General features: G+C 45.0%; 1 protein-coding gene across 4 annotated transcripts in view; it reads right to left on the reverse strand.

Moving 5' to 3' along the window:
* FGF13 (fibroblast growth factor 13) overlaps positions 1–26,783 on the reverse strand; it is a gene marked incomplete at both ends in the record, with an annotated part of 420,784 nt that overhangs the window by 53,354 nt on the left and 340,647 nt on the right. For 3 of the 4 annotated variants that reach the window (XM_084258532.1, XM_084258529.1, XM_084258531.1), the window contains 2 exons: positions 4,780–4,883; positions 10,419–10,529. In XM_084258532.1, the coding sequence (XP_084114658.1) occupies positions 4,780–4,883; positions 10,419–10,529 (215 nt within the window). Of the gene's footprint in view, positions 1–4,779; positions 4,884–10,418; positions 10,530–12,452; positions 12,640–26,783 lie in introns of those variants that run through there. The other variant, XM_084258530.1, reaches the window with a different exon arrangement.

Genomic DNA, 26,783 nt, shown 5'->3' on the forward strand with positions numbered 1-26,783 from the left:
ACTCAAGGAAAATAATCATTTCTTCACGGTTCCAGAAAGACTCAGTTATATCATGGACAAAAGTAAATATGTTATGAAATAAGGGCTAATTATGATTCTCTGTGCCACAGATGGTTTCTCACTGCCACTTGAGCCTACATCAAGTCTGTCCCCCATGGCAACAAGAAAAAAACAGGAGGGCGGAGGGCGCAGTGCAGGAATCCTGAGATTAATCATGGAAAAGTAAACTGCTCTCTGCAGCAAGAACACATGAAGGTATTTGTTCCTTCAGTTAGTGGACCAAAGGGGGAAAGACATGACAAACATGTAAAACTGAATAGAAAAGAAACTGAGGCATGTGGAAGCAGAAACTCAAGAGAAGATAGAAAAAAGGGAAAGAGAAGGAGGAAACTCTTCCAAGGATCAGCATTTTCCTTCATGTCAACAAAGAGCCCTTCAGAAATGTAAAGGCAGTTTGTTGACAAGAGCAGAAAAAGAAGATCCACCAAGGAAGCTCAGGATAAAGGACAAAGTGCATGTGAACTTACTTTTGCCTTCATGGGGGTGGAGGTGTGTGTGGGGGGTGTCCCTGCCCTGCGGCAACTTTTTTCCGGTGAAGGGCTCAGAATAGGAACAAATTTTGATTTTGTAGGCCTTCAGGGCTCTGTCACGTGTCTGCCACTCTGCAGAGGTGGCACAAATGCACCACCAGTAAGTGGATGGGCATGACGGTGTGCCCAAAAGACTTTATTTTCAGAAACAGGTGGTCGGCTGGACAATTCCCCACCCTGCTCATCAGACTCGTTCTCCCTTTTCCCAAAACAGCCATGTGAGGCATTGACCTACACCATTCCTCGGCCTCCCCTTTTCAACAGATCAACTCCAATTCCAGTCATCGAGCTGGAAATCCTTCATCTTCGCTGCTCACCACTTGCAGACTCAGTACACCGACATCGGCAGCCACCCTCACCTCTCTGCCTCCTATTATAAAATAGGGGTCCCTTCCTTTCAAGGTGAATTGGATCCTTTCACTGAGATTCAGTTTGATCGCTCTCCCCAACTCTTTTGCAGCCTACACCCAATAGGCTTCCATTGCCATGTCTTTAAATCTCTCCCTTTCAACTGACTCCTTCCCCTCAGCTAATCTATTAAATGTCTTAACTAAAGAATCTTCCAAACCTTCCTGAATGCCGTGTCTTCCTGGAAATACTCATCCCTGTCTCCCCCTCCCTTAGAAATGCTACACTCACTGCCTCTTTCCATTCACTCCTCAAGCCACGACAGCAGCCTGGCTTCTGTCTGACTCCTCTCCAGGAAGTGCTCTTGCAGCATCACTGAAGACCTGCATAAGGGACACGACTCCTTGTTTTACTTGTTTTCTTAGAGGCATTTGCTACTGCTGACACTTCTGGAAACTCTCTCCCGACTTAGCTTTTGCAATATCATGACATCTGCCACAATCAGCTCTTCTTCCTCTGCTACTTCCATGCTGGTATTTCCTCATATTGTTCAACAAACTCTTTTATTCTTATGCTACGTATTCTCTCAACTATTCTCGTGGCATCAACCACCACCTACATGTGAAACCTCCCACATTTTCCCTCTAGCCCACCTATCTCTCTCATGCTCAAGGTTCAGATTTTCGACTCTCTACTGCAAGCTATCCTTAGGTATCTTCTTTTGCCCAAATCTGCTTTTGGCTATCTTTTACCCAAATCTGCTCTTTTTCCTCTGTTTCCCACCTTGGTTAATAGCTGCACCATCAACCCAATTGCCCAAGGTAAAATTCTTTCCCACAAGACCCCTGATAATCCACTATTGGGCAAATTTTGAAAAACATCTCTACCAGGAGATCACTTTATTTCTGTGTCTGCTGTGACTGGTGACCATACATTCTTAACCATCACCATCCCGCTTCCCCTCTAAATCCAATCAGTCACCAAATCCCGATGTTCTACCTCTAAAAATGCCAGGTGAGGCCAACTCCATGCAGCCATTACTACCGAGACTGCTTAAAGGCTGACCTTAGTCATCCGTCACCAGAATTATTTTTAATAACTTCCTAGCTGCTCTTGTTTTCACTTGCCCACACAACAGCCCCTACTTCCTCTTCTTAATTTTGCTTCATCCGTAGGTCACTGTCCGATACTATTTTCTTTTTGTGTTTTAAGAAAACTGTACAGGTTTTCGGTAGCAGAAGTACTATGGTTTTACGTAAAAAAGGGAGTGACTCTTTCTCTTTGGTTACCCTCTTCTTGAAGAAGCCTTATATTTCATTGAGCTTTTTGGTCTCACCAATACAAGGTGCTGAAATCATTAAGACAGATGCTATCCTAAGAGAGTCTGGGTACCACACGTGAAATAATATGGCAACAAAATGGAGCCCCCCACTAAGGATGCTGATGGACATGTGGAGGGATTCCAAACCACAGTTAGTAAGGAGTAATGGGAAGAACTGGAGTAAATGTCCTGGAGATGATTCAGATTTCTTTCCTGGAGCAGCTAGTCTGAATATTTGTTTCCCTGTACGATGGCTCGGCTAATCAATGAGGCATCTTTCCTCCTTAACAAAAGCAGTTTCTTTTCTTTCATAGGAAATGCTTACTTAAGGTTCCTTTTCCATAATGGGAAATGCATGCAAAATGCCCCATGTTTTTTGCAATCTACTGGTCTGCACATCACGGAAAGGAAACCCATCAATCTACAAGGCTGTTCCCCTGGGGAGCCTTCCTCAGAAATGAGCTTGCATTGGCATTTACCGGTTTGTTGGAATAATGAATGGCAGGCTATGAATTTTTAATATCAGTTCCCTACACGTAACACTGAATGCCCTAAGGGGGACACCTGCCATATCGCCTAACTTAATTGAGTTTTTCTGATTTTAAATATTATTTCCAAAATATTTTTTAATTGCTGTAAAATTACAAAAAAAAAAATCAGCCTTTCTCATGAAAGCATCACAATGGACCATAATTTAGTGAGACACTCTGCGCTTTCTTTACCAGTAATTGTTTCCTATGCCGTGTGGTATGCACCTTCTCCAAAGCAGGCCCAGAATATTCTATTTCCTTCCCATGCTTGCAGAGTAGTTTCGGAAAGCAGTTGTTAATTTTACTAAAAACCTACCTTTGCATATACCTGGTCCTGTTGACGTAACCTGTTGAACTAAATGAGGTTAATTAAAATCCTGTCTTTATTAAATTATCTTACCTTAAGGCTCAAATCTGAAAAACAAATCCCCTTTCCTATCATTTATAATAACCATATATTAATCAAGTGACAGATTTTTCGTGAAGTTTGCAATAAATCCAAATCCTTCACTTGCAAAAAAGAATAAAATGCCTTCATTTATTAAACAAATTAGTTGATACAGCCTGCTAGGAACGCTTGGACTGACCAGGATTTAAGGAGTATGCTTACAATTCTTTAACTGTACTATGAAATGGACTACCCATATAACCTATTAGGTAAAATATATAATATGAATGTAATATGAAATGAATGGGCCCTTTGTGGTCTTCTCTCCTCTCCCACCTCTTTTTCATCTTGGTCTCTGAAAAACACGCTGCTGGATCTGCCAAGAATCTTTCCGCACCCCTGACATTGAAATAAATGCAGGGGCCAGGAGAAAATGAGACTGGTTAATGGTAACCGCTTTTGAAGATTGAGGGACAGATTCTTCCAAGGGCAACAGCTTCCTCAAGGCTAATCTAGTAGAAAGTTAGGCAAGTGAGTTCCTCCATTTTTAACATCTTATCTGTCTTTTAAAAAACAAACCATGGAATTCAAAACAAAGATTAACAAATATTCATATATTAAGTGGCCTCTTGGAATCTGTAACTAGTCTACTGAAAAGGATATTGTAACCCTGGGACAGCATTATTTCTGCCAGTATTTAAATATTAAAAAAATTCTGAGAAGCTTATTTTTTTCCTATTTATTTTTCTCTATATATTTTACCTCATTGTTCATTTATGTACAATGTTTGATTTCTCCTCTCAGGTTAAGTCCCCATAAAATCCCCACCACCAAGTCAACCATGAGCCATCACTGTAGTCTCTTGTGCTCTTCCTGCCCCTGTTTTAATCCCTCTCTTTCCCCTTCCCCTGATGAATGTCTGTGATTTAAGTTGCCTGCAATTTGCCTTAAAAAAACTTATTTTGACTCCATAGTCCTAAATGAACTGCTATCTACACTGTCCATAAATTTCTTGGGGAAAAAACGCCATTTTTTACTCTGTTTGCTACAAAATTGTACCAAAAAAGGCAGACAGTCTTGTGTCTATGAGGAGAGACTGAACTGTACTTGATGGAAAAATAGTATTTATAGTAGAGGCGGACAGCAACCATGACCTAATAGAACTGATGATAGGAAAGCGACATACTTCTAGAACTTTTACGTCCTAGAGAGTTGACCTGAGGAGGAGATCTCCTCAATTTCTGGAGAAGTAAACATGGATAAATCAGAAATTTAGAAATGACTTTGATTTACACAGCTGCAAAGTGAGATGCTAAGACAAATCATTCTGTTACATGCTACATAAAATAACTCAAATGTCATTGTACACAAAAATATTTAGCGGATCTCTGATTTTATAGCAAAAAAATGTTAGCTTCAAGTGATTATTACTGGACATGATTTTCACAGGAAGTAAATCTGTCTTTTCACATGAGACAGCTTCATCAAGAACACTCTCCCTCACATCACAAAACCTGCATTGACAACGTGTATACAGGATATTTTATTCCATATCAGATAAAAACCAGAACAGTCAAAACATGGACAGTGTGAAAAGCTTACCGAGGTGTATAGGTATCCCTCGCTGTTCATTGCCAAGTATAGTTTGGTTTGAACTCCTTGAATAGCCACCACTCGAAGACCCACAGGGATGAGGTTAAACAGAGCTGAAATTAAAAAGATGAAAACAACGCTCTAATTCTGAATTCTATAGCTTTCCACTACTTCCAGCAAAAGCATTGGTCCTCCAAGAGGTTTGTATACACATTCACCTAGGTCTCTCCTACCATAGTATGCTTGAATCATGGTCATAGTCACGTAACTGGGCTATTGTTATGTATTCACAAACACCCTAGAGAAAATGGAAGACAATTCCATGATTTATATAGTATTCAAGGTGAGGAATCTGGAAGCTTCTGAAGAGATCCAGTACCAGGAATTGGTCTGCACCCTAAAGAGCTTTTTCCTCAACCAAGGCTCCAAACTTCTTCCCTACATAACTGCTGACATTTGCAGACAAAGTATCTACCAGTTGGGAAAACCTTCTTAGAAAAGACACTAGTCCCATTCCCTCATCTAGATCATCTATGTTATTTCCACTGCAACAATTCCAAAATAAATCCAGGTCTTGGAAAAAGTCACTTCTGTTGTCTTATGTTCCCAGAAGAGTATTCCTTAAAGAACCAACATTTTGCAAGATAGGGTTGAAAGGAGTCCTAGTTTTAGTCTCCGGGAGCAAAGATGGTAGGAATAAAAATAATGAACTTGAGATTTGTTCATTTATTTATTTATTTATTTATTGAATTTGTTGTTCTTATCTGGGTTCTTTTGTTTGCTTTCTTGCTTTGGGCTTTATTTTTTATTTATTTGTGCCAAACAGAGGCAAGTGGGCAATAGGCCGGCCGGTGCTAGAGGTCCTCAAGTCTCCATCAGAAGCTTGACTGTGTGAAACTTACACCCAGGCTCTCCTCACAATCACACACCACTCACTGGAGAATACCAGTGGGCGTCCTCCCCCTACCAGCTGTCTACTCCTTCCCACACCATGAATAAAAATAAAACAGTACATTTTTAAAACGTAATGCTTGCCACACACATCTTTTGAAAATAGCCTGTGTACCTTTCTCTCGAGTCATAGACCAATGCTGATGATTTTTGCCTTGGTGTGTAAGTTTACTGAGGATGATAAATTGGTCTGCTATCTTTGCTGTGAACAAGACTGTCAAGGATTCACCCCATGAGTAAGAATACCTTTTTCTGAGATCTCTTATCTTGGTGCATATATATTCTGCTGCAGTAAGTGGGATAATATGGATGAGAAATATTAATGAAGAACTAAATATTCCTTAGTGAGCCTACAATGTATCTTTCCCTTAAAACCAGGGTGTTACCAAGGAGGAGCTAGGACATATTGTACAGTTCAAAATACAAGTGTTCTTACCACATGCCACTGATGGCACTTCATTCAATACTCATCATATTAAAAGCTGTGCCCTTCTGTTATGTGAGGTAAAGGAAAGTAATTGCACAGATTGCAAGGCAGGATCTCATGCTATATTTGACAATCCAATGCACAGGAAAGAGGGCTGTCTCTGAGCATGCCATGCCTATATAGGACATGTCTCTTTCTGCTGATAACCTTGCTCAGAGCAGGTGCTAACTCGCATTTATGGATGGATAGGAATCTGTGTGGTGAAAACATGCTAATATTGTCCTTTTGGAACATAAGAGATCACTCGTGTGATCTTTCCCTTATAGAAAAGTGCATAGTTCAGAAATTCTGAGATCCAAAAATCCCAAAGATATCAAACAGAAATGGGTTTGGTTTGAAAGTTATACCACGACATTCCACTAGACAAAGGGAACACCAGCCTATGTCTGAATTCTAGTTTAGTCATGGTAATATATGACAGAGAGAAATGAAATTCAGAGTTTTCTTGATTTTCATTTTTTGCAATATTCTGAAACTCTTCAGTCCTCTTAATGGAGCTTGTTAACAGCACCAGAGAGAGAAAGAGATCTGATTTTCACCATGTGCTCCAGCCACTCTCTAATGTGAGTTTCAATAAGTGATAAAAAGCTTAAATTCCAAACACCAGAGAGCAGCAGGAAGAAGAGAAGCAAAGAACATCACTAATCCATGCCTGGGATTAACTATGTACTAACTCTATAGCAGAACATGAATTTTCCCAGGTACCATAAATGTCCACGAGGTCAGACTCGAAACAAAAAACATGACTTCAGCACAAAGAGAACAGCAAAAGTGGAGAGTGGCTGGTCATACCAGTTCAGTCTTTCCCTTAGACAAGGTAGGTCATCCCCTGGGATTCTTTCACATCTGTCTAGAGGGACAGTGCATGCAGATAAAAAATGCAAAGAAATGATATCTGGGAGAGAATTGACATTTTCCTATATATCTTTGTTTCTCTTAACCTAGAGATCTTCTTCAAAGGCTTCAGATATTATTGTGATGAGCATGATGTTTAACTGTAAGAAAATATTTGATTTCATTTGTGTATCTGAAACACATTCATTCAATACCTAAAACCTTTTCTCCATTTTAAAGTATTCAAGAAGCCTTTAATAAATAAAAGTACCTTTGTTTCTTGTTTGTTCTCTATTCTATATAAAAACAATGCAACTCCACGATGAAATGGTCATCTTCTCAGAGATGTGCACATAGTTGGCACTTAATGATTGCTGACTACAGTATCAAAGCCATGCTTTCTTGATCAGTTGTAGGTCAATTTCTCAAAGGGAGTATTTAATAAAAGTATACTTTAATGCAGATTGCAAAGACTTGCCATGTTGAACTGCAAACACCACTGCAGATTTGTGGGGAGAGTTGCTTTTCTTTTAAAACAGCCCTCACAGCACCAAAGCAGATATGACTGTTCCCAGGAAATGGCTATCATCTTTTCAGGGGGAAATACATTAATTTGCAATGGCTGATTTAGTCATGATGAGATTTTATTGGACTGACATTTGCCATTGTAATGAATCTACATAAGGTCAGCTTAAATACATAATATCAAACATATGTTTCTAGAAATAGATAAACCTCGACAAATGTAAACTGATTTGTTTACTGATCTTGCTTATTACTATGTCAGAATTAAAGTAAGATCAATCAAGTTGAACAAAATGAGAAACATATGATGGAAAATACCAAAAATTAATAAAAATAAGAAAAAATGTAAACATAATACGAGGAAAATATATTAAAGAAATACTATGTCAGTGAAAGAATGACAGTTAAAAGAAACTTGTATTTCTGTTCAAGTCATTTAAAAGAATTGAATAATAAATGCCAAGAAAATTATTTGGCTTGAGGGGGGGAAATTGAGGAGGGGGGCTAGACTTCTGTTTTAATGATGGATATTGTATTCATTAAACATTTTTGTTTTGTGATAGTTTATATCCTTCACTATCCTCAAATGGGAAGAGATGCTAGCTCCCAGGTTTGTGTCATATTTGACATCAGGGGTACAGTCAAGCCCCACCGACTTGCTATTTCTTTCGAGAACTTTCCATTTGTATATTTCATGTGATGGCAACACTTACCACCAGTTGACTTACCTGTCATTATTTCATTCTGCCTAAACACAGATACTGATCATCAGGCTCTTTAAAGGTCTTATAATATCATTAGTACACAGAAACGTGATGAATATTAGCCAGTTATAAGATAACTAAAGGCAGAAGCTGTGTATATGTAGGAACTGAGAAGTAAAACCTACCGTATGATTTAAAGCTCCACAATAAGAAATGGAGCCCTGATTTATGTACGTGTGTGTGCATGTCCCTGTGTGTGTGTGTCCTGAAACGATCACACAGAATGTGATCTGGATGATTTGGACATACTGCTTATTAAAAGGCACAGCAAATGAATCACCTATACATGTAAACATCAAAAATATTTTTTCTCACTGATTTTGATCTGGGGAAGATGTTAAAATAGATGGGAGAAAACTTGACTGAGTGAGGCTCACTAATAGCTAATCATGAACTTCCTTTCAAAAGGCCCACTGGGGGTCTCCCTGGTGGCACAAGGGGTTAAGCACCACACTATGAAGCAGTCCGCAGCCTCTGCAGTATGAGTTCAATCCCCGACTGGCTAAGGAGCTACCCACATGGCACAGCAGACCTCTCCTGACTCGCCCGCTGCTCCCCTCAGCAGTGTACTTTGGTGAATCTGCCTGTTCTGTTCCCCTGTTCATTCTGTCTCTGGTGAATCCTCTCAACCCCACGCCTCTGGCTTGTACCCCACTCTTGTATGCATAAATAAATAAATCTTTAAAAAAAAAAAGGCCCACTGGATCCATTTTGCTGGGGTACCTTGGAGGAGAGCTGTCGACATTTCCTAATTCCTTCCCCAAACACCAAGTTGTATATCCAATTTACAGGAATGTTTTATTACTGATCATCCTGGATGAACGTCTGTAATATGACTACAGGAATCCCTCCAGTTACTCTTGGCTAATTTTTTCAAGTAGAAGATTATACACAGGAACAACACCCAGGTCACTCGCTGCAGAGCTTTAGTTCAAGACAGTAAGAGCATCAAGCAAAACAGTGAAGAACTATCAGTATTGCTGGCTGTCCTGTTTACCGACAGCACTTTCTTCAAGGGTAATTAAAGGTGACTTCCTCTTGAAGTCACAGCTTGCCTTCAGCCCAGGAAGCAGTAGTAAAAGGTGCGAAGGTCTCTAACACTTAACATCAGGACCCATGTCCAGGGCCTTGCTCTTTCTAGCCTAGATCTCTAAAACAGCCAGAGTCCTCGTTAGCATTCAGACCAGCTTTCCATGGCTGTTTCCTTAGTCAACTATGGAATATTTCTGGGAAATGCTATCTGAACTAAGGAAAAGAGAGACTGAACTGAGAGAACCAGGTGTTTGAATCTCATGGGACATTTAATAGGTGTGCAGCATCTACAAATTGCCAGAAAACACCATTTTTATCATTGAAGAGAGGGCTTCATATAAGTGAGTTTATGGTTTTATCACCCCAAATAAACAGAGCACATGTAACAAAAGATTATGCAACAGTTTGGAATCACCCTACTTCAACAATTAGAATTAAAATGGACTTTAATTTTGATTTGTTTCCTTTTTAGGTTCACCATCATGGATGGGCTCCAATTTGATCTTTACTTCAACCATGGTTAAAAATAAAGCACTACAAGCAATGTCCTTACCCACCTGTGGAGGTATCTCAAAGTTAAAACCCCAATCAGTCCCAGAGTGACCAGTTGGTGGGGGGGGGTTGGGGGAGGGAGCAAGTGAAAGTCTCTAAGGAGGGTTCTCATGACATGAAACCACTCCACTCTCTGGGCTGAGACCGGTTCTTAAGAGTAGAGATAAGGTGCTATTTCAGGCTCAGTGTGTGGGTGAGTAAATTTTCTGTGGGAAAAAAGTAATAAAATCCAAAAGATGGCCATAAATCTCTCCAGATTACCATGGCGATGACATTTGGGTTGTTCTTCAGATGGTGTCAACATTATTTGCTATAGTTCACTATTCCATACATTTTCAGGTTCAACGTCCTTTAGGTTAACCTGCATAAGCAGGATTACCTAGTGTGACTATATTTTGTATTCACTTCAGGATTTAGGAAAACTTGTTTATTGCGAAAAAGAGAAAGAAAATACAATGGCAACCACATGCTGGGGACCGACGATTTATTTGGCCGTCACTTACTGTAAGTGCTGTCCTCGTCTTTTGTGCCATCGATGGTTCCATCGGCCTGCAGCTGCAAGTGGTAGCCTTGCCGGCTGTACAGTTTGGTAACTATACCCTTAAGCTGAGGTTCTGTAAAGAGAAGGATGGTACAGATCAACATGGGCTGTGCACCCACCTGTCCCACACAACTCAGAATTCACAACTCCAATTTCATTTGTAAATTACAATGGAAAAGATCAACCTGCACTTTTCAGGAGTCTTCGGGAAGAAAGAATTCCAAGTTTCAGAATAAATCTCCAAACAGAAGAAACATTTGCTCTCCACCTCCTAACACTGGTAAAGCCCTAAAGCATCTCACCCATCTACGGCTCTGACAGCACATCCTTTGCCTTCCAGTGTGGCACTCTCGTGGAACATTCGAATGGGTTAGCAAATGTCATATCCTTTTCAAGTGGAAGGAAAAGAAGGAATGGGGAAATAATCTGGGTGGTTTGGCAACGGGGGGGCCAAAAACTCACTAGTGAATATTTCCTTCAGAATCACCACACTTTTTGTAAGAGCCCCCTGCATTCTAAGAAGGTTGAAAATGCATAGATAACCTGGAACCCCATAAAAGGAATTATATTCGGAAAACTGAGGTGTGACACAAATGAAAGGAGAGGGAGAATAAAACAATTAACTTCCCCTACAGTAAGATATTAATTACCCTTAGGGAAAATGGGTGCAAACGAGCAGCGGTTTTTGGGTGGGAAGGAAAAGAAAATTACTTCTTCCTTATTTTCAAATTTAATATCAGAAATATGATTATCCACAATATGTGTTCTTAATTACAATGATTTTCAATTATGAACCACCATAGATTAATAAAGTGCTCCATTTACCAGTAATAGCCGTGTTATCCAAAATTTGCTTTCATTGAATACAGACACCTGCACTGAAGTAATATTTATGTGATTATTCGGGCCACATAATCATGCTTTGCAACCACTTAACCCTTTTAAAAATAAGCCTCATTTACAGTGAATGCCTTAAAAACTTCGTGCCAACAGAAAACGCTTGCCTGCATTTTCATTCCCTGGTGTCTGGAGCACATAAACAGAAATTATAGATTGATGAATGAGTCTGAAAATCTGTACTATTTATCGAGCTAAAAGATAAGAACGTCGTGTAAAGGATTCATTCGGTTAAGACTGTCCCAATAAGCTGCCTGTTGGCCCTAAGGGCTACCTTGACGCAACCCGACACCCAGAGCCAAGTGTATTTTCCCGTGGCGTGGCCTCAGACTATAGCGGTTGTCTCACCACTGAGTGCGTTCAAGGGGATCCACAGCCTGGCTTTGAGTTTCAACTCTCTCCTCAGTTCTGCATTTTAGTATTAAGGAACCACAGACTGACAAGTGGAAAGACCGCTAAGCTCTTTGCCACCAGGTTCTAGGACTCCAGTTCCCCCTCTCCAGCAAATATTTCAAAGGCGCCCCACAAGTCAAGTCTGTCCCCATAAACTTAAAAGTGATCAAAGACATGGGATGGGATGCCCCGGGAGCAGAAGTCCATGTCTCTTGTGTGTGTTTGGGGGGAGCGGGGGGTGCAAGCTGGAGGAGAAGGGTTCAGTATCGCAGGAAGAAGGCGAAGGGCAGGGAGGGATTCCCCGGGTTCTCCTGGGGGAGAGGGCAGAGGCGTCTGCCCAGCTCGGTGCGTGTGATTTAGACGCACACACAGACACACACCCCACAGCCAGGTGTGGGTCACGCCTGGCCGGGGCGCACGGGTGCACACCCGTGGGGCACGTCTGCGGCTCCGGCCAGGGGATGCCCCCGGGCTCCGCGCGCGTCCCGGCCGAGGCAATGCAGCAAGCCGGGGCCGGCGAGAGGGAGGCGAGGAAGCAGAGGCTTCCCACGCACGCACGCCGGCTCGGTGGCCACATCCGCGCCAGATGGGCCCCCGGCAAACTCCCCTGCGCCGCCACACACGCCCTCCCAGCCCCTGCCCGCTCACAAAGTACGAAAACCCCCCGGAGAGCAGTAGGAAAGCCCCAGCCCGAGCCCCTTCCGACCTGGTCTCCTTCTGCGCCTCTTCTTGGAGCCGAAGAGTTTGACCCGGGAAAAGACGTTTAACTTGTTTTTGTCGCAGCTGGTCTTCCCCTTGCTGGGGCTGCTGACACACTTGCAGGCGTTGGATTTCTCGCGCTCGCGGGCTTGTCTCTTCTGACGGATCAGCGAGCTGGCGATAGCCGCCGCCATGGCCACGACGCCCACCACCACCACTTCTTCGGCGACCCCGGCTCTGGGTTCGCCGCCTCCGCCCGCAGCTCCGCGGCTCGCCCGCTGGGTCTCGCGCCTCGGCCGCCTGGGTGCCCGGGGCGGCGCTGGGCCGGGCGGCTCCGCGCTCGGGCTTCAGCCCAGGAGGGGGCTCAGCATGCCGTCCGGACTCCTCCGGCGGGGTCCGACGCGCGCGCTGGGGGCCGGCGGCCGGGGGGGCCGAGCCGACGCCACAGCCCCGGGCGGGGATCGCGGGCGCGGGCGGCGGGCGGCGGCGGAGCGGCGCGGCTGCGTGCGCTCGGCCCGGCGCCCCGAGGACACTGTGCAGTCCCCGCGGCTCGGGTCGGAGTTTCGCGGCACCCCCCGCCCGGTGGCGCGCGGAGGGGGCCGGAGGAGGAGGCGGGCGGAGGGAGGGAGCGCGGGCGGGCGGCCGGGAGGAGGGCGGAGGCGGCGCGCGGGGGGGTGCGCCCTGGCCCCGGCCCCTCCGAGGCGGCGACTAGTCCTTGCAACTTCGGGGCCTGAGCAGCGGGCGGAGTTGGCCCGGGCCGGCTTTCCGACGGGGCTCAAACAGGTAATGGCCTCGCATCTTCGCGGTGGCGGCGGCGGCGGCGGCTCTGGGCGCGGCGCTGTCTCGGCGCGGCATCCGATCGCCGCAGGCACCCTCCGGAAGAGCGCGACGGCCTCTCCCAGGGCCCCCTCCCCGGCGGCTCCTCCCTCTGGGCGCCCAGCCCGCGGCAGCCCCGCCGCCCACCGGCCCCCGCCCCTGGTCCCCGGCGACCGCGCGGGCTAACACCTGTAGGGGACCCCGCGGGCCCCCACCCAGGTCCTCCCCCCGACAGGAGTAGGGGGGGAACCGTGAGAGAGGAGGCCGGGAGGAGGTGCTGGGGTTGGAGGTGCTGCGCTTTGCTTGGAGACGGGGGAGGACGGGGTGCTTTTCGTTTGTGTGGGACTCTGCGCCGGGCGCAGGCTGGAGACACTATCAAGTTGGCCGGCCCCTACCCCAACCCCCCATTCACTACTCTTGCTCCCCCACACACCGCAGCTGAGGTCTTCTGCCCGGCGACACTTGTAGCCATTCGGGGCTCCCAGACGGGGTTCAGCCCCCCACGGCAGCGGCGGCACTGCAGCGCTGCGCCCGCACACCACGCTGCCACCCAGTGGTTTTTGCTGACTTTTCATTTCAGGCCCCTTTGTGCGATCCGAACCCCGTTTTTTCCTCCGCGCCCCCTCAGCCTTCCCTTGGGTTTGGGATCCTGGCGGTGGACTTGGGTGGACCACAAGGCGGTATTGGGGAAATGCACAATCCAGTCGCCTTATTTAAGTTCTGGCCACTCTCCAACCCTCTAACTTCTTTTTTTTTTTCCCTTTCTCTTCAAGCTCAGGCAGGCCGGCTTCTCTCCAGCTCGGGAATCTTTTTTTGCTCGCCACACTCTATTCGCAATTTCTGTCCTTTCCCTGTTCCATATTTTAATTGGAGAACACGGACTCGGGAGGTCAGGAATGCAAGACAAGAAATGGGTCCAGCAATGTCCCTGTGTGAAACATATGATTCACTTGATTTCTGATGCCAAAAAGGAAGCCCTCAAGGGTAGACCTGCTCTATTTGGGAGGTGCCACTACACTCTTACTGGACGCCCCCCCTCCAGATCTTTTAAGAATCAGTGTGATGCAAAACCGCAAGCCCATACTCCAGCCTTCTTTTCTTGCCTGAGCCCCTCAGATCTGAATCCCTGGGCCCTTCTGCAGCTTCCACAAGGGGAACAGCTGCCACTCCCCACCAGGTCCCCCAATCTTGAAATGCCTCTTGCCTGTAGGCACTACTTTGTGCCCTCAGAGGCAACCTGGAGTGAAAGTTGAAGGGCTGGGGTGGTAATTACAGGACAGTGACACAGGCCCTCAGCTTTCTGCAGCCCAGTCTATCCTAGGCGCACCTCGCTTTCCCAAAAGAAAAAGTGAAGACCAGGTAGAAGAGTTTGACAAACACCTCAAGCCTGTCCAGATATCCATTTCTTGAGCCTTTAACTCCTGGGGGAAAACCAGGGTCAGCTCCTACTGAGCTTGGGCCGCCTGGAAAATCTGGACCATCTGGGTCTCATTGGTCACTATATTCCCACCTCCTGGCACTGTTCCTGTTACATAGTTTATGCTCAATAACAGCTGGTTTAGATAATTGCCTAATGACTGATTGCTATTGATTCTCAAAGGTACGGGGCTGTTTCTGGGCCCAGGGTGTATGTCAATGAAATTCCAAGTCCTGTGATGGGAAACAGTCTCACTGCCCAAAAGAGAAAGGAAGGAGATCTGAGCGAGGCCAAATATCCAGAGATCTGAGTGTGGGAGGGACAGGTCTGCCTGTTTTTACCTTCTAAAAACCACACCAACGGGCCTTTTTTCCTTTCCTCTTGCGTCCTTCTTGGGGCCCTGAACCAAGGCAGGCATGAAAAAGCTGGAAGGTACAGAAGGTCTGATGCAGGAAAGAACTGGGGAAGACGTAGGAGATGGCGCTGAGAAAATTAGGAGGGCTTTCCCATGCTGATTTTCCTCCACATGGCCACCAGGAGAGCACCCACCGCGTGCGTGTACAAACCCCATTCATAAGGTATTTCCAGGATGCCCCCAGAAGTACTGGTCCAAATTTGGGGAGGTCACCCCTTGAGCTAAAGCTGACCCAAAAGAGTCACAAACCACCCATACCTGACAGGGGAGATCCTATACTTCTAATACATGATGATGTAAACCAATGTTCTCTCAATAAAAACTAATAAAAAAATTTTAAAAAATTAAAAAACAAAATGAAACTATTTTAAGTCAAAAAAAGAAAGAAAAGAAAGTACCCACAGGTCTCAAACACCAATGGACCTCAAAAAAAAAAAAAAAACCTACCACAAAAACAAATAGGCAATCTATGCACTAGCAAAAGTTATTTGCATATCACACATCTGACATGGGGTTAATTTCCCAAAAAATATAAAGATCTCATACAATTCAAAAACAACAACTTAATCAATACATGGGTATAGAGCTAAAGAGACACTTCTCTAAAGAAGACATTCAGATGCTCACAGGCGCAATGAAAATGCTCATCATAAATATCATCAGGGAAATGCCAATCAAAACCACAATGAGATACCACCTCATCCCTGAGCGAATGGCCCATATCAAATTTGGAAACCACAAGTGCTTGGGGATCGAGGGGGTGGAGAAAAGGAGAGGCTCCCCCAACTGTTGGAGGGAATATACTCTGTCGCAGTCCCTATGGAAACAGAGTGGAGATTTGTTTAACAAACTAAAAATGGAAATACCATATGATCCAGTAATACCACTGCTAGGTATTTACACAAAGAATGTGAAAAAACACTGATATGAAAAGATTTCAGAGCAGGATGATTCATAAAAGCCAAGTCATGGAAGCAACCGAAGTGCCTTTCAACAGATGACTGGATAAATTGCGGAATATATAAATATACACTCAATGGAATACTACTGAGCTATTAAAAAGGTGAAGCATCACCCTTTGGGACAAAATGGATGGATCTTGCGGCGGTTATGCTAAGTCAGTCAGAAAGTGAAAGCCAGTTATCGGATGGCAAAGCACAACAATGCTCATTCTTAGACTCTGAAATATATACTGGCTAACAGTGAGGAGGAAGGAGGCAACCAGGAAAGAAAGAGGATAGGACATGGGCACTGGAGCTCTGGTGGAGGGTGAGTGAAGCCTGTACACATACGGAGGGGTGAAGTTGTACCCCCCACATTACAGTTTTGTGAATGACATTTTTCAGAAATGAATCAAACTTGGTCTGGCCACGCTGAGGCGGCTGTTGGAGGTAAACACAGATTTCAGAAATGCATAGTGAGGCCAGGAGACACATCCCAAAGAGCATGGACGTGTAAACACATTGACTCGATGGCACCCACCAAGGCTTTCTGCTCTTTTATAGAAAATTAAACTCCGCCGTGCGCTCAGGGCACCACGGGGTGCAAGCCGATCACTGGATGCATTCTATGGGTGTCGACAGACCCTTTCTTGTTCTTATGTCTCTTTCCCAATTAAATATCATGAACTCGGGCCTCCCCTGTGGCACAGCGGTTGAGCGCTGGGTTGCAAAGCTGCCCTCAGCCTCTGCAGCACCGGTTCGATCCCCGGCTGCTCCCCGGCCACCGGAGGAGGGTCCCACATGGCGTGCAGACCTCTCCTGCCGCCCGCTGCTCCCCTCAGCAGTGTCCTTCGGTCCTTCTGCCTGCTCTGCTCCCCGCTCTGGCTCTGGTGAATTCTCTCACCCTCCCACGCTTCTGACTGTACCCAGTGCTTGTATAAAGAAATAAATCTTTAAAAAAATAAAATAAATAAAATAAATAAATATCATGAACTTGAAAAGTAAGGGGTATAGGGGGATCCCGACTTCTCACCCCATGTTTCTGTCCGCACATAGAGTGCACTTCTACCTTTCAGCACCTCCTTTAGTCCTCTGTCTCCATGGATGGGAAAACAAAGGATGTGCAGTTGGTGAGAGGAGAGAGGGAGCGAGGAGAGGAGCGGGGAGAGGAGGGAAGAGCAGAGGGGGAAGGGGGGTGGGGGGGTGGGCCTCTAACTCCTTTGCTGTCTGCCTTCAGGCCCACACGCCTCTCCTGTCTCCCCCGGAGAGCGCTCACAGTGGTCTGCGGCCAGACAGGGGATGCTCCCTGGGGAAGGGGAGGAAGGCCATTTTGACTTTGTATTCAAATTATATTGTGTAATCAGCTTAACCATTAATTAAACAGATATGTTCACCCTCCGCTAACTCTCATATGTATTCCTCAGTGTTTCAGAACAGAGAGTGTAAATATAACTCTCAAATACTCAAAGGAGAACTGTGCCAAAACCCCATCCATCTTGGAAAGGCATAATGAAAGAAAGAATTGCTGCCCACCCTAGAGAAGCTTATTTCGCCTTTCCTTGCGGCCTCGCTGCCACCAGAGACCCAGAGTGCGGCATTCTAGTGGGAGGAAGAATAAAGAATTTGCCTTTGATACTGATTTCCAAAGTGCCTTTTTCTCTTGTCTTGCTCTGCTCTTAACAGTCACACTGTACGCTTGCTATGGAACTTTCTGGATCTCCTCCAGATATGGAGACTTTCAGTTTTCCCTGCTTATCCCTGGAGCTCCCAACTCCTCTATGCTGGGTGAGTCCCATCTCCCATGAGCATCCCAGACCTCCCTCCCCACCCCCCACTGCACTGCCCACCAGGCTTTCACCTTGGTCCAGTTCAGGAAGGGACCATTCATGGTGCCTCTCTCCAACTCAATTCATGAAGCCCATGTAACAGGAGGCATACATTGCATTCTTGTCTCAGCCTCTAATCGGTCGTGTGGCCTGGGGCATGTCATGTTTCCCGATGGGGGGGGGCTTCATTTCCCCATTTTTAAAGAAACCCTTTAGACATGATTAATGGTTTTCAGATTCTGAAGAGTCTCAAGAGCAGTGGGAGTTACCTCACCAAGGTTTCACCCATGGTACCTCTGCTGTCCTCTCCTTCTAGATGATGGGGTTTGTAGGGTTTCTTGTTTAAAATACAAAAAGAATAAAAAGATTCCCCTGCTAGAAACAAAGCATTTGAAACCCCTGGAAGGAGATGTTTCTTAGATGCTTTTGGCTCTGGGAGTCTATGATTTCTTGTATATGCTCCTGTTCCTCCTACCTCTTCATCTACCCCTTTCCCTTTCTACCCCACTGAACTAGACTCCAGGTTGGATTCCAAAGGAAAATATAAATGTCTCTGGCTCCGTTCCTCGTGGGTTCACTTGCGAACCAGGTTTTAGCATTCTTTTCAGAGAGAGTTATGTGAGTTATCAGAGCATAGAATGCTGATCGCTCTCTGCCAATCTCTTTTGGCAGGCCTCAGATGAGCTGTGAAGAAGCTGAGGGGACCTGCTCTCAAGAGGCATCTCCAGGAGAGAGACAGAAAACCAGACAGATGTGACCATGATGAGTGAAAATGAGAGAATTCAGACAGCCTCCTCATGGGCAGCCCCAGTACCTTTAGAGCAGGAAGGAATTGGCTCTCTTTCTGAAACTCTGAAAATGAGAGATTTCAAACACCCTTCCTTTGTGAAGATAAACATAACCGGAGCCACTTGCCAGTTTGCTCGCCATCTCCACTAACAGTCCATCAAAACGTCGGCGTGATCAGTAACCAGGCCAAGCACTGAGGATGCGCTCAAAGGGAGAGATGATAGGCAGGGTCAAGCGCCCCGGGGCAAACAACACTGGGATGGCACCATGGCCAAGCAAGGCCGCAGGGGGGTATTTTAGAGACTGGGCCAGAAGTGTTACCTGTGTAGTCTAATTATGTCCCAAAGCCCAGAGAAACCACCAGATAGAAACACAAATGAGGAGACTAGAAAGAAGCCATTCTGAACTCCAAGCAGGAAGAAAAATGCAATTGAAGGAAATCTTGTCAATGTCACACTGGAATTCCAGGGACAGAAGGAGTGACTACTGTATTCTGTAATAGAACCTGACACATTTATTAACTAGCAAAGAGTGTCTCCTAGCCAGATCATTTGGGGGAATTATGCTTCAGAAACAAAGGTCTCCAGAACCAATTTTTTTAGAAATTGATGGGCTCTCCTGATTTACATTCAGAATAAAAAGCCAGGAAAGCTCAGCTTCCCTTGTCCTGGATAATGATGTGGTCTTCACTATGTCTTCTCACTGAGATGATTCTCTAAATACTTAAGCTATTGAATTTACTGAAGTCACCTGTGGTTTATATTTAAAATCAATTGGGAACACACTGATTAATTCTGATCCTTAAGAAGAAAATTCCTATAATGCACATAAAAGTTTCATTGCTCAGTCATAATTTATGAACATTAAAATCATAGAGCACCCTGATGGCATTAATCATAGCTATGAATTCAGCTCTTTGCCATTTAATTAGCCATAGCAATTGCAACATCAAGAGTTCAAAGCCTCTGATTACCTACCTGCTTGGTCATTTAATCAAGAAAACCTGGAATGGAGGTTGCTTTCTTGATCACAAGGAGAGAATACAAGGAAATGACCTTAAGCTTTCGTATGGGGGGCTTTAAGTTTTTTACAAAGAAAATATTCTCTTCAGTAGGGGTTGCTAAATGCTATCATTGATTGCTGATTCTCCTCCAGAAGGTTCTATGAATGCAGCAGAAATCCTATCTACCTCAATGGGTGCGGGGGTCGATTCCCCTCAAGGTTCTCATTCTGTCATTAAAAACTACACTACCCATGGAACAACCAAGAAATAGCATGGACCAGGGGCAGAGCATTTCTGAGAATGCTTATGGTCCTGTCTGAGGGGGCACAGAAATATCTAGCACGTTTGCCTTTGGAAGATCCTGTTGGGTGAACTGGAACATTAGGTCGAGGCAGATAATCGGATCTTCTAACGTTTTTCTCATCCAATGAGTGGGAAATACTTTGTAGATACAATATGTGTTTTCTGCACCAAATGAGGGTCAGCTCAGTGATGCCGGCATTCACAGGCAACAAAAGCCCCAGCTTGTCTAAGTGAGTTCCATTCCATTTTATTCAATAAGAGTTGAAGATTTTGAAGGAAGACTTGCTATGTTATGAACTGAACCAGTGGCTAACGAACACAAATGTGGTATTTCTAGGATGAAACATTGATGGCAGGCTCAAAATGCGCAAGACTCAGAGGCAAAGTGTCTGTAACACTGTCTTCATTTCTTGCCCAGTGAACTAGGTAATCTAAATGAAAAGCTAGAGGGAAAAAAATGATAGGAGGATTTAAGGCATAAGCAGACAATCAGTAATATTTCTGAATCTAAGCTGTTGCAGGAAACAGGATTTCTGGAGGAAGGTGACCTAATCTCAGGATTGGAGGGAGGGAAGGCAGTGTTTGCAAATGATCTAGGCTTCATTATTACTTACCACCGGGGGTGGGATTCGAAAGCACTTGAGTAACTCTGGATTGATTTCCTCTTTGCCGATGGCACTGTTTTCACCAATTTCCTATCAAGAGTTTCCATTTTTTAAAGCTTTTTTTTTTTAATAGAGGCACGTTTTATTTATTTATTTGTTTGTTTGTTTGTTTTTGTTTGTTTGTTTATACAAGCACAGGGTACAGTCAGAAGCGCGGGAGGGCGAGAGGATTCACCAGAGCCAGAGCGGGGAGCAGAGCAGGCAGAAGGACCGAAGGACACTGCTGAGGGGAGCAGCGGGCGGCAGGAGAGGTCTGCGCGCCATGCGGGACCCTCCTCCGGTGGCCGGGGAGCAGCCGGGGATGGAACCTGCGCCACAGAGGCCGCGGGCAGCTTTGCAACCCAGCGCTCAACCACTGCGCCACTGGGGAGGCCCAAGAGTTTCCATTTTTTTTAAAGGAGCAGAGAGGTAATGGGAAAAAGATCCAGTGCTCACTCAGGATTGAGAGTCTTCACACATCGCCTTTCAGACACCGACTGGGATGTGAACAGGAGAACCCACTGAATTCTGAGCAAGCAGCAGCCTCCAGCCTCAGAGGAGGGTGAAAGACAGGCCACGGGCCTCGGGGGAACCAAGAACCAGTGGTTTTCAAACACTCCACTCTGCTTTTGCTTTTGATTTTCTTGGTGCCCAAACTAGAATTTCAAATGGTGGTTAACACTCAGTGAGTACTGTAGTTCTTACTGATCAAGCAACTAGGTGAATTTTTAACACTATCCCCTCTGATGGTGGCCACGCCCTGTAATTATCATAATTATCATGACCACCCGCCATTTTCCAGATGAGGCAAGTGAAGTCTAGAGAGAAGAAGTGATCAACTGACGGTTTTCTGGCCTGCACACAGGTGGCAGTGCCAGTATTTAAACGGAGTGTCCTTTGAAATGCCCACCACTTTTTCTTCCTTGGCCCTGGGTCTGGAACTTGGTGCCTGGCTATGGCTACCTCTTGGTTTGCATAACTGAAAAAGGAATACAGATTATTTTCAACTCAGTGGTGTTTTCCCTTTTTTTTTTTTTTAAAAAAAAAAAACTGAGTTACAAAACTAGATAAGATTGATGATGAAGTTATTAGCACAGCCCCCACATGATAGCAATAACGTCTTAGAGTGCTAGTTAAAGAGGACATCTCTGCCATTCTCTCTAAAGTTAAATGATTGGAAATCATGGGTAATGCCATCCTGAGTTCTCACCTGGGGACTGCTTTACCAGCAGGGTCTGGTCTGACCAGGGTATCCGGGGCTTTGGAGACTCAAAGGACACTGCCTGGCCTTTGTCTTCATCACCACGTAGCAGAGACAAGAAGTAAATGTGCCCCCAATTCTCTCCGTTCCTTCGATATAGGGGAAAACTGGCTTTCCACATTGTAAGCTTTTCCTTGTGCTATCTGCTTTCAGCTGTAGGAAGCTAGAGTTCAGCCAAAAGAGAGAAAAACCCTCCACATGGTGTCTTCATGTCGTCACAGCCCATGCCTATTCTGTGAATCAGGGGTTTCTCCAGTACCTGTTCTAACTGATCTGCTCTAACTTTCCCCTTCTGACCAACAGCTACAAGTATAACCGACAGTTTGAAATTATTTAGTAATTTCTCCTGCAACCACCGAAGACCTCCAGCAACATTAGAACCTAATTTCATAACAGGGGCCTTGATGCTCAATTAACCATCTCATTCTAGAGAAGAGATCTGAGACAAGAACATTCAATGAGTTTGTCCTTCCTTCTCTCCTCCCTTCTTTTTTGCCTCGCTACTATTTGTACATACTGAGCTACATCTTGAAGGAAGCAAAGAGACTAACAGCAATCATTAATTTAACTAGATCTCAGGCCCAATTCTAAGTACTTTATCCATGTTTACTCATTAAATACTTAGAGCAATCTTGTGAGCTTATGCCCATTTTACAGAATAAGAAGCTGAGGCAAAGAGAGAGGGTTAAAGAGTTCCATCAGGTGTGAAGTGGCTGAGCGAGGATTCAAGTCCACGCACTCTGCCCCTCATAGCCCACATTCTTCCAACGGCTCTCCTGCCTCTCCAGTGACTGCCCAGGCCTCCCACAGAGGGGAAAGACAAGCAAACAAAATAACAAAAGCCCCACTGTGATTACTACCGAAAGTCGGCGTGGCACCCAATGTACAAAGTGTTGTGTGTGCCCCCAAAGAAGGCACCGTTCAACTCTGTGGGCAGAAAGGCAGGAATTACATTTGGCCCCAGAAAAAAAAAATCTCACTAAAGATGCATTGTTGGAGGATGAGGAGAAGCTAGGAAGTTGGGGGGTGAAGTCAGACAAAGCCAAATTTCATACTGGGGTCGAACTGACTCCTGGTGTGGGAGTCTTCTCACCAGGCCTTATTATCTCCCTGCTAAGATGACTTACAAAACCTTGTATTCTTATGTTTCAACACTTTGAATCAACCGGGAACCAGTTAGTCAACTATTGTAACCATCCTGCAGGAATGTACATTTCTGTGAAATATTGATTACTGTATGGTCATGAAGCATTCTGGAACCGGGAAAAGTAAAATGTGCTCTGTGGATATTCTGATGAACATTTGTGAATTGTTTATTTCTTGCTGGTAAGGCAATCACCTTCCCTTTCCCACGGATGGTATTCGGCACATATCGTCAATGGTGATGTTCAAGTGTACAGTAGTTGATCGATTTACAACTGCCATCAACAGAGGGCTTAGAAGAAGTGATCCCTTTGGGAAGATGCCAGTCAAAATGAAAATGAAATCGGCATATATGTCACAGTGAGTCAGTCATTCTCCTGCAATAGCTGAGGTGAGCTTGGGGATCTCAGGGATCTGAGGGAGCTTGGGGATCATCATCATAATGTTATGATGATCATGATGTTAAAACTTGAGAGAAAAGGAAAAAAAGATTATGGGAAAATGACTGTCCAAGTCAGATAATTCTAGTAATTCCTCTAAGTAGATCTCAATGTTCCTACTGGAGACGGACAACTGGAATTTGGTTGGTATTTGAATATATTGAAAACATATTTAAAAAACATTCCTATCTATGGCATTCCCCTTCCTGTTCCTAAAATAACAATTTTTGCTTTCTCTTGGCAAAACCTTGGCATTCTTTGATCTGTAAAAACTACATCTAATACAATTGTTAAGGGTAACAACAGTGCCCCATGTTTCTATACAAAGAACTGAAACAATATAGCATGGATATCTGTGAGTGAGTGAGTGAGTGAGTGGGTGGATGGGTGGGTATGTGTGTGTGGGTGTGTGTGCACGCGCGCATGCGTAAACACGCCAGGCAGGATTCAGGCAATGCTATAAAGCTAGCCCCTCAGCCAGATGCTCATTGTCTTTGTGAGGCCCCATAAGAACCTGCTCTTCCAGACAAGACTTTGGATCCTGGTTTTCCTAGTTCTTCTCCTTCATTAAAATTGTCCTTTCCTACACCCTAGCCCTCAGTCACTGCTTTCCAACAAGACAGCTAGCTGTTAATCAGATACTCTCATCATCAGTGCTGGGTTAATGAGTATTAATAAATCTTCATCACCCCCCAGGGGAATTGGCTCATTCTAATTGGGATTGGGGGAGGCAATAGGATCCCGCAAACAGCGCCTCTAGTGGTGACATTTTAATGACAGCCCAGGCAGCTGAAATAGCTTCCAGGGAAGGAAAGGCTTTGAAGAATCCCTCCATGTATGTGCTCAGCCAGGCAAGGATGCTAAGCGAAATCAGTCAGAAAGTGAAAGACAGCTACGGGATGGTTTCAGTTATTCGTGGAATATAAATAACCAAATAAAACACACTGACCAAGCACAGCAGAAATAACTCTTAGACTGAAAAATATTCTGGTGACCAGAAGAAAGAGGTAGGAGGGAGGAGCGGACAGGCAGGGAAGGGGTGGGTCAGGAGATTTGGTGGAGGATGAGTGAAGCACATGTGGAGGTGTGAAAATGTACCCCCAAAGTTATATAGATACGGAAATGACTGACAAATGAATAACAAAACTACAAATAAATACCATCAAAAAAATCATACTCTGTCATTTTTCACCACTGGCTCTAGGAATGGGTCTGCACATGAGCGTGCACATGCAGTTGTATAAATTAATATGCCAGGCAAGTGCATTCGATGCCTGTTCCATCTTCCTAACCTCATAGCCGAGATACTTGAAAAGAAAAAAAAAATGTCTTTACCAGCAACCCCCATTTATTTACTTCACATTCCCCACTCCCTCTGGTCTTACTATGTATTATAGTGTGTGAGAGAGAGAGAGAATGTGTGTGTGTGTGTGTGTGTGTGTGTGTGAATGTCCCTTTTGGAGAGGCACAACTAGGATGTGGTTGGTATTTGAATATTGAAAACATGAAAAGTCTTCCCATCACCGCAGTCCTCTTCAGTTGTACTTGTTTGAATTGTTCAGCAGTTTTTCCTCAGTTCTGAACACGCAGCCATCAACTCCTCATCTGCCTGCTCCTTAAATCGCTCTCTGTTCTTCTGCCACTTCTGTTCGTGGCAGAACGCATTCTCTCCCCACGGCTCTCAACCCTCTTGTCTGCTTCTATCTCTTTTTGTGCAGAATCTGGGTGCTTCTCTAGTCTCCTCTCCAGCTGGGTGTAGTGTATTGTTTGAATTTGGTTTTCTTTCATTGGTACACACAGTCTATCACACAATAATACAGTACCTGGGACACAGCCAGAGATAGTGCAAGGGCGCCCCAGCACCCATCAGGAAGAAACCCCGCGGAAATTTGGCTGGAACCAGCACCTGTTTCAAGGACCAGATAAGACTGGATGGTTTAAGAGGCCTGGGAAGAATCGAATATTGAACAGCCCAGGTTCCATAGTGAAGAAAAACAACTATGAGGAGCTGGCACAGTTCCCCTTTGTATGCAGTTTCACCGCACCTCAAAAAGAAGGGGGGGGGTTCCAATTCCGGGAATCTGGAGGAGTTGGGGGAGCAAAGCATGCGTAATTAAGAGCGTCTCCTCCCTACCCAGTAGAAAGACCATACCCGCTGGCCTACAGCTTGGGGCTGATCTCTGCTCTCCAATACATTCCATTGCTTGCTGTATGATGGATGCTTCGTGCAATTCTTTTCTCATAAGACACCAAAAGCCCACAACAGTTGCTGTTCCCCGACAATATTAAAAATGGTACATCTGGGGGCCACCCTGGTGGGTCAAGGGGCTAAGACACAACCTATGAAGCTATCCGCAGCCACTGCAGCACCGGTTCAATCCCTGGCCAGGGAGCTACCCACATGGCGCAGCAGACCTCTCCTGACTCGCCCGCTGCTCCCCTCAGCAGTGTATTTCATCAGTCTGCCTGTTCTGTTCCCTGCTCTGTCTCTGGTGAGTCCTCTCACCCCCCACATCTCTGGTCTGTACCCCAGCTCTTGTATACAAAAATAAATAAATCTTAAAAAAAAATGGTACATCTGTACACACACACTCTCTCTGGGTATAGGTCTCTGTACATGTCATTATTACAATTTCTGTTTGTTATTTCTAATACATCTGCTACTTTTTTCACAATGTGCTATTCACACCTTATGGATTCTACTCCTTCCTTTATCCCATTGAACATTTTGCAGATACTTATGCTAAATTCTCTTTCATATTGCCTTATTATACAAATTTTCTGGAACATGAATTACCCTGTTTATTGTTGCTGCTGACTGCCTGCAGCGGTTTATTTCTCTTCTTGCTCTGTAAATTGGACAGAGGCCTCACCTGCAGCGGGAGAGCTGTTTTCTGGAGAAGTCCCGCATAAACACTGGGTAACAGTGTCATCTACTGCTACAGTTTTGTGTTTCTTTCCGCCAGCACTGTATGGGTTTCATTGAATGCAGGTTCAGGGTTTGTTTTTTGTTTTTTTAATTTAAATTCCCCAGCTATTTCATACAAATTCAGACGCCGGGTTCCAAAGTTTTATGGCTCTCACCCCAGAAAGGATACACTTTCTATATTCTGCACCCTTGGGTCTTCCCGATTTATCATGAACTGGACAGGACTTCCTCGCTCCTAGCTTTCTGCAAGCCCCGTGGATTCTATGACAGGACTGTGGCATCAGGGCAGAGAGGCAGAGTATATTTCCAGCTCTGATGCCCTCGACGGCCATTTCCGTTCAACCGTGCCTCTTGGCCTGGGCTCTGAATGGCTGCTTTGTTTCTATCATCTGGAGATTGTCCATTTTTGCT

The sequence above is a fragment of the Talpa europaea genome (genome assembly GCF_964194135.1).
Source record: "Talpa europaea genome assembly, chromosome: X".
NCBI classification, from domain to species: Eukaryota; Metazoa; Chordata; class Mammalia; order Eulipotyphla; family Talpidae; genus Talpa; species Talpa europaea.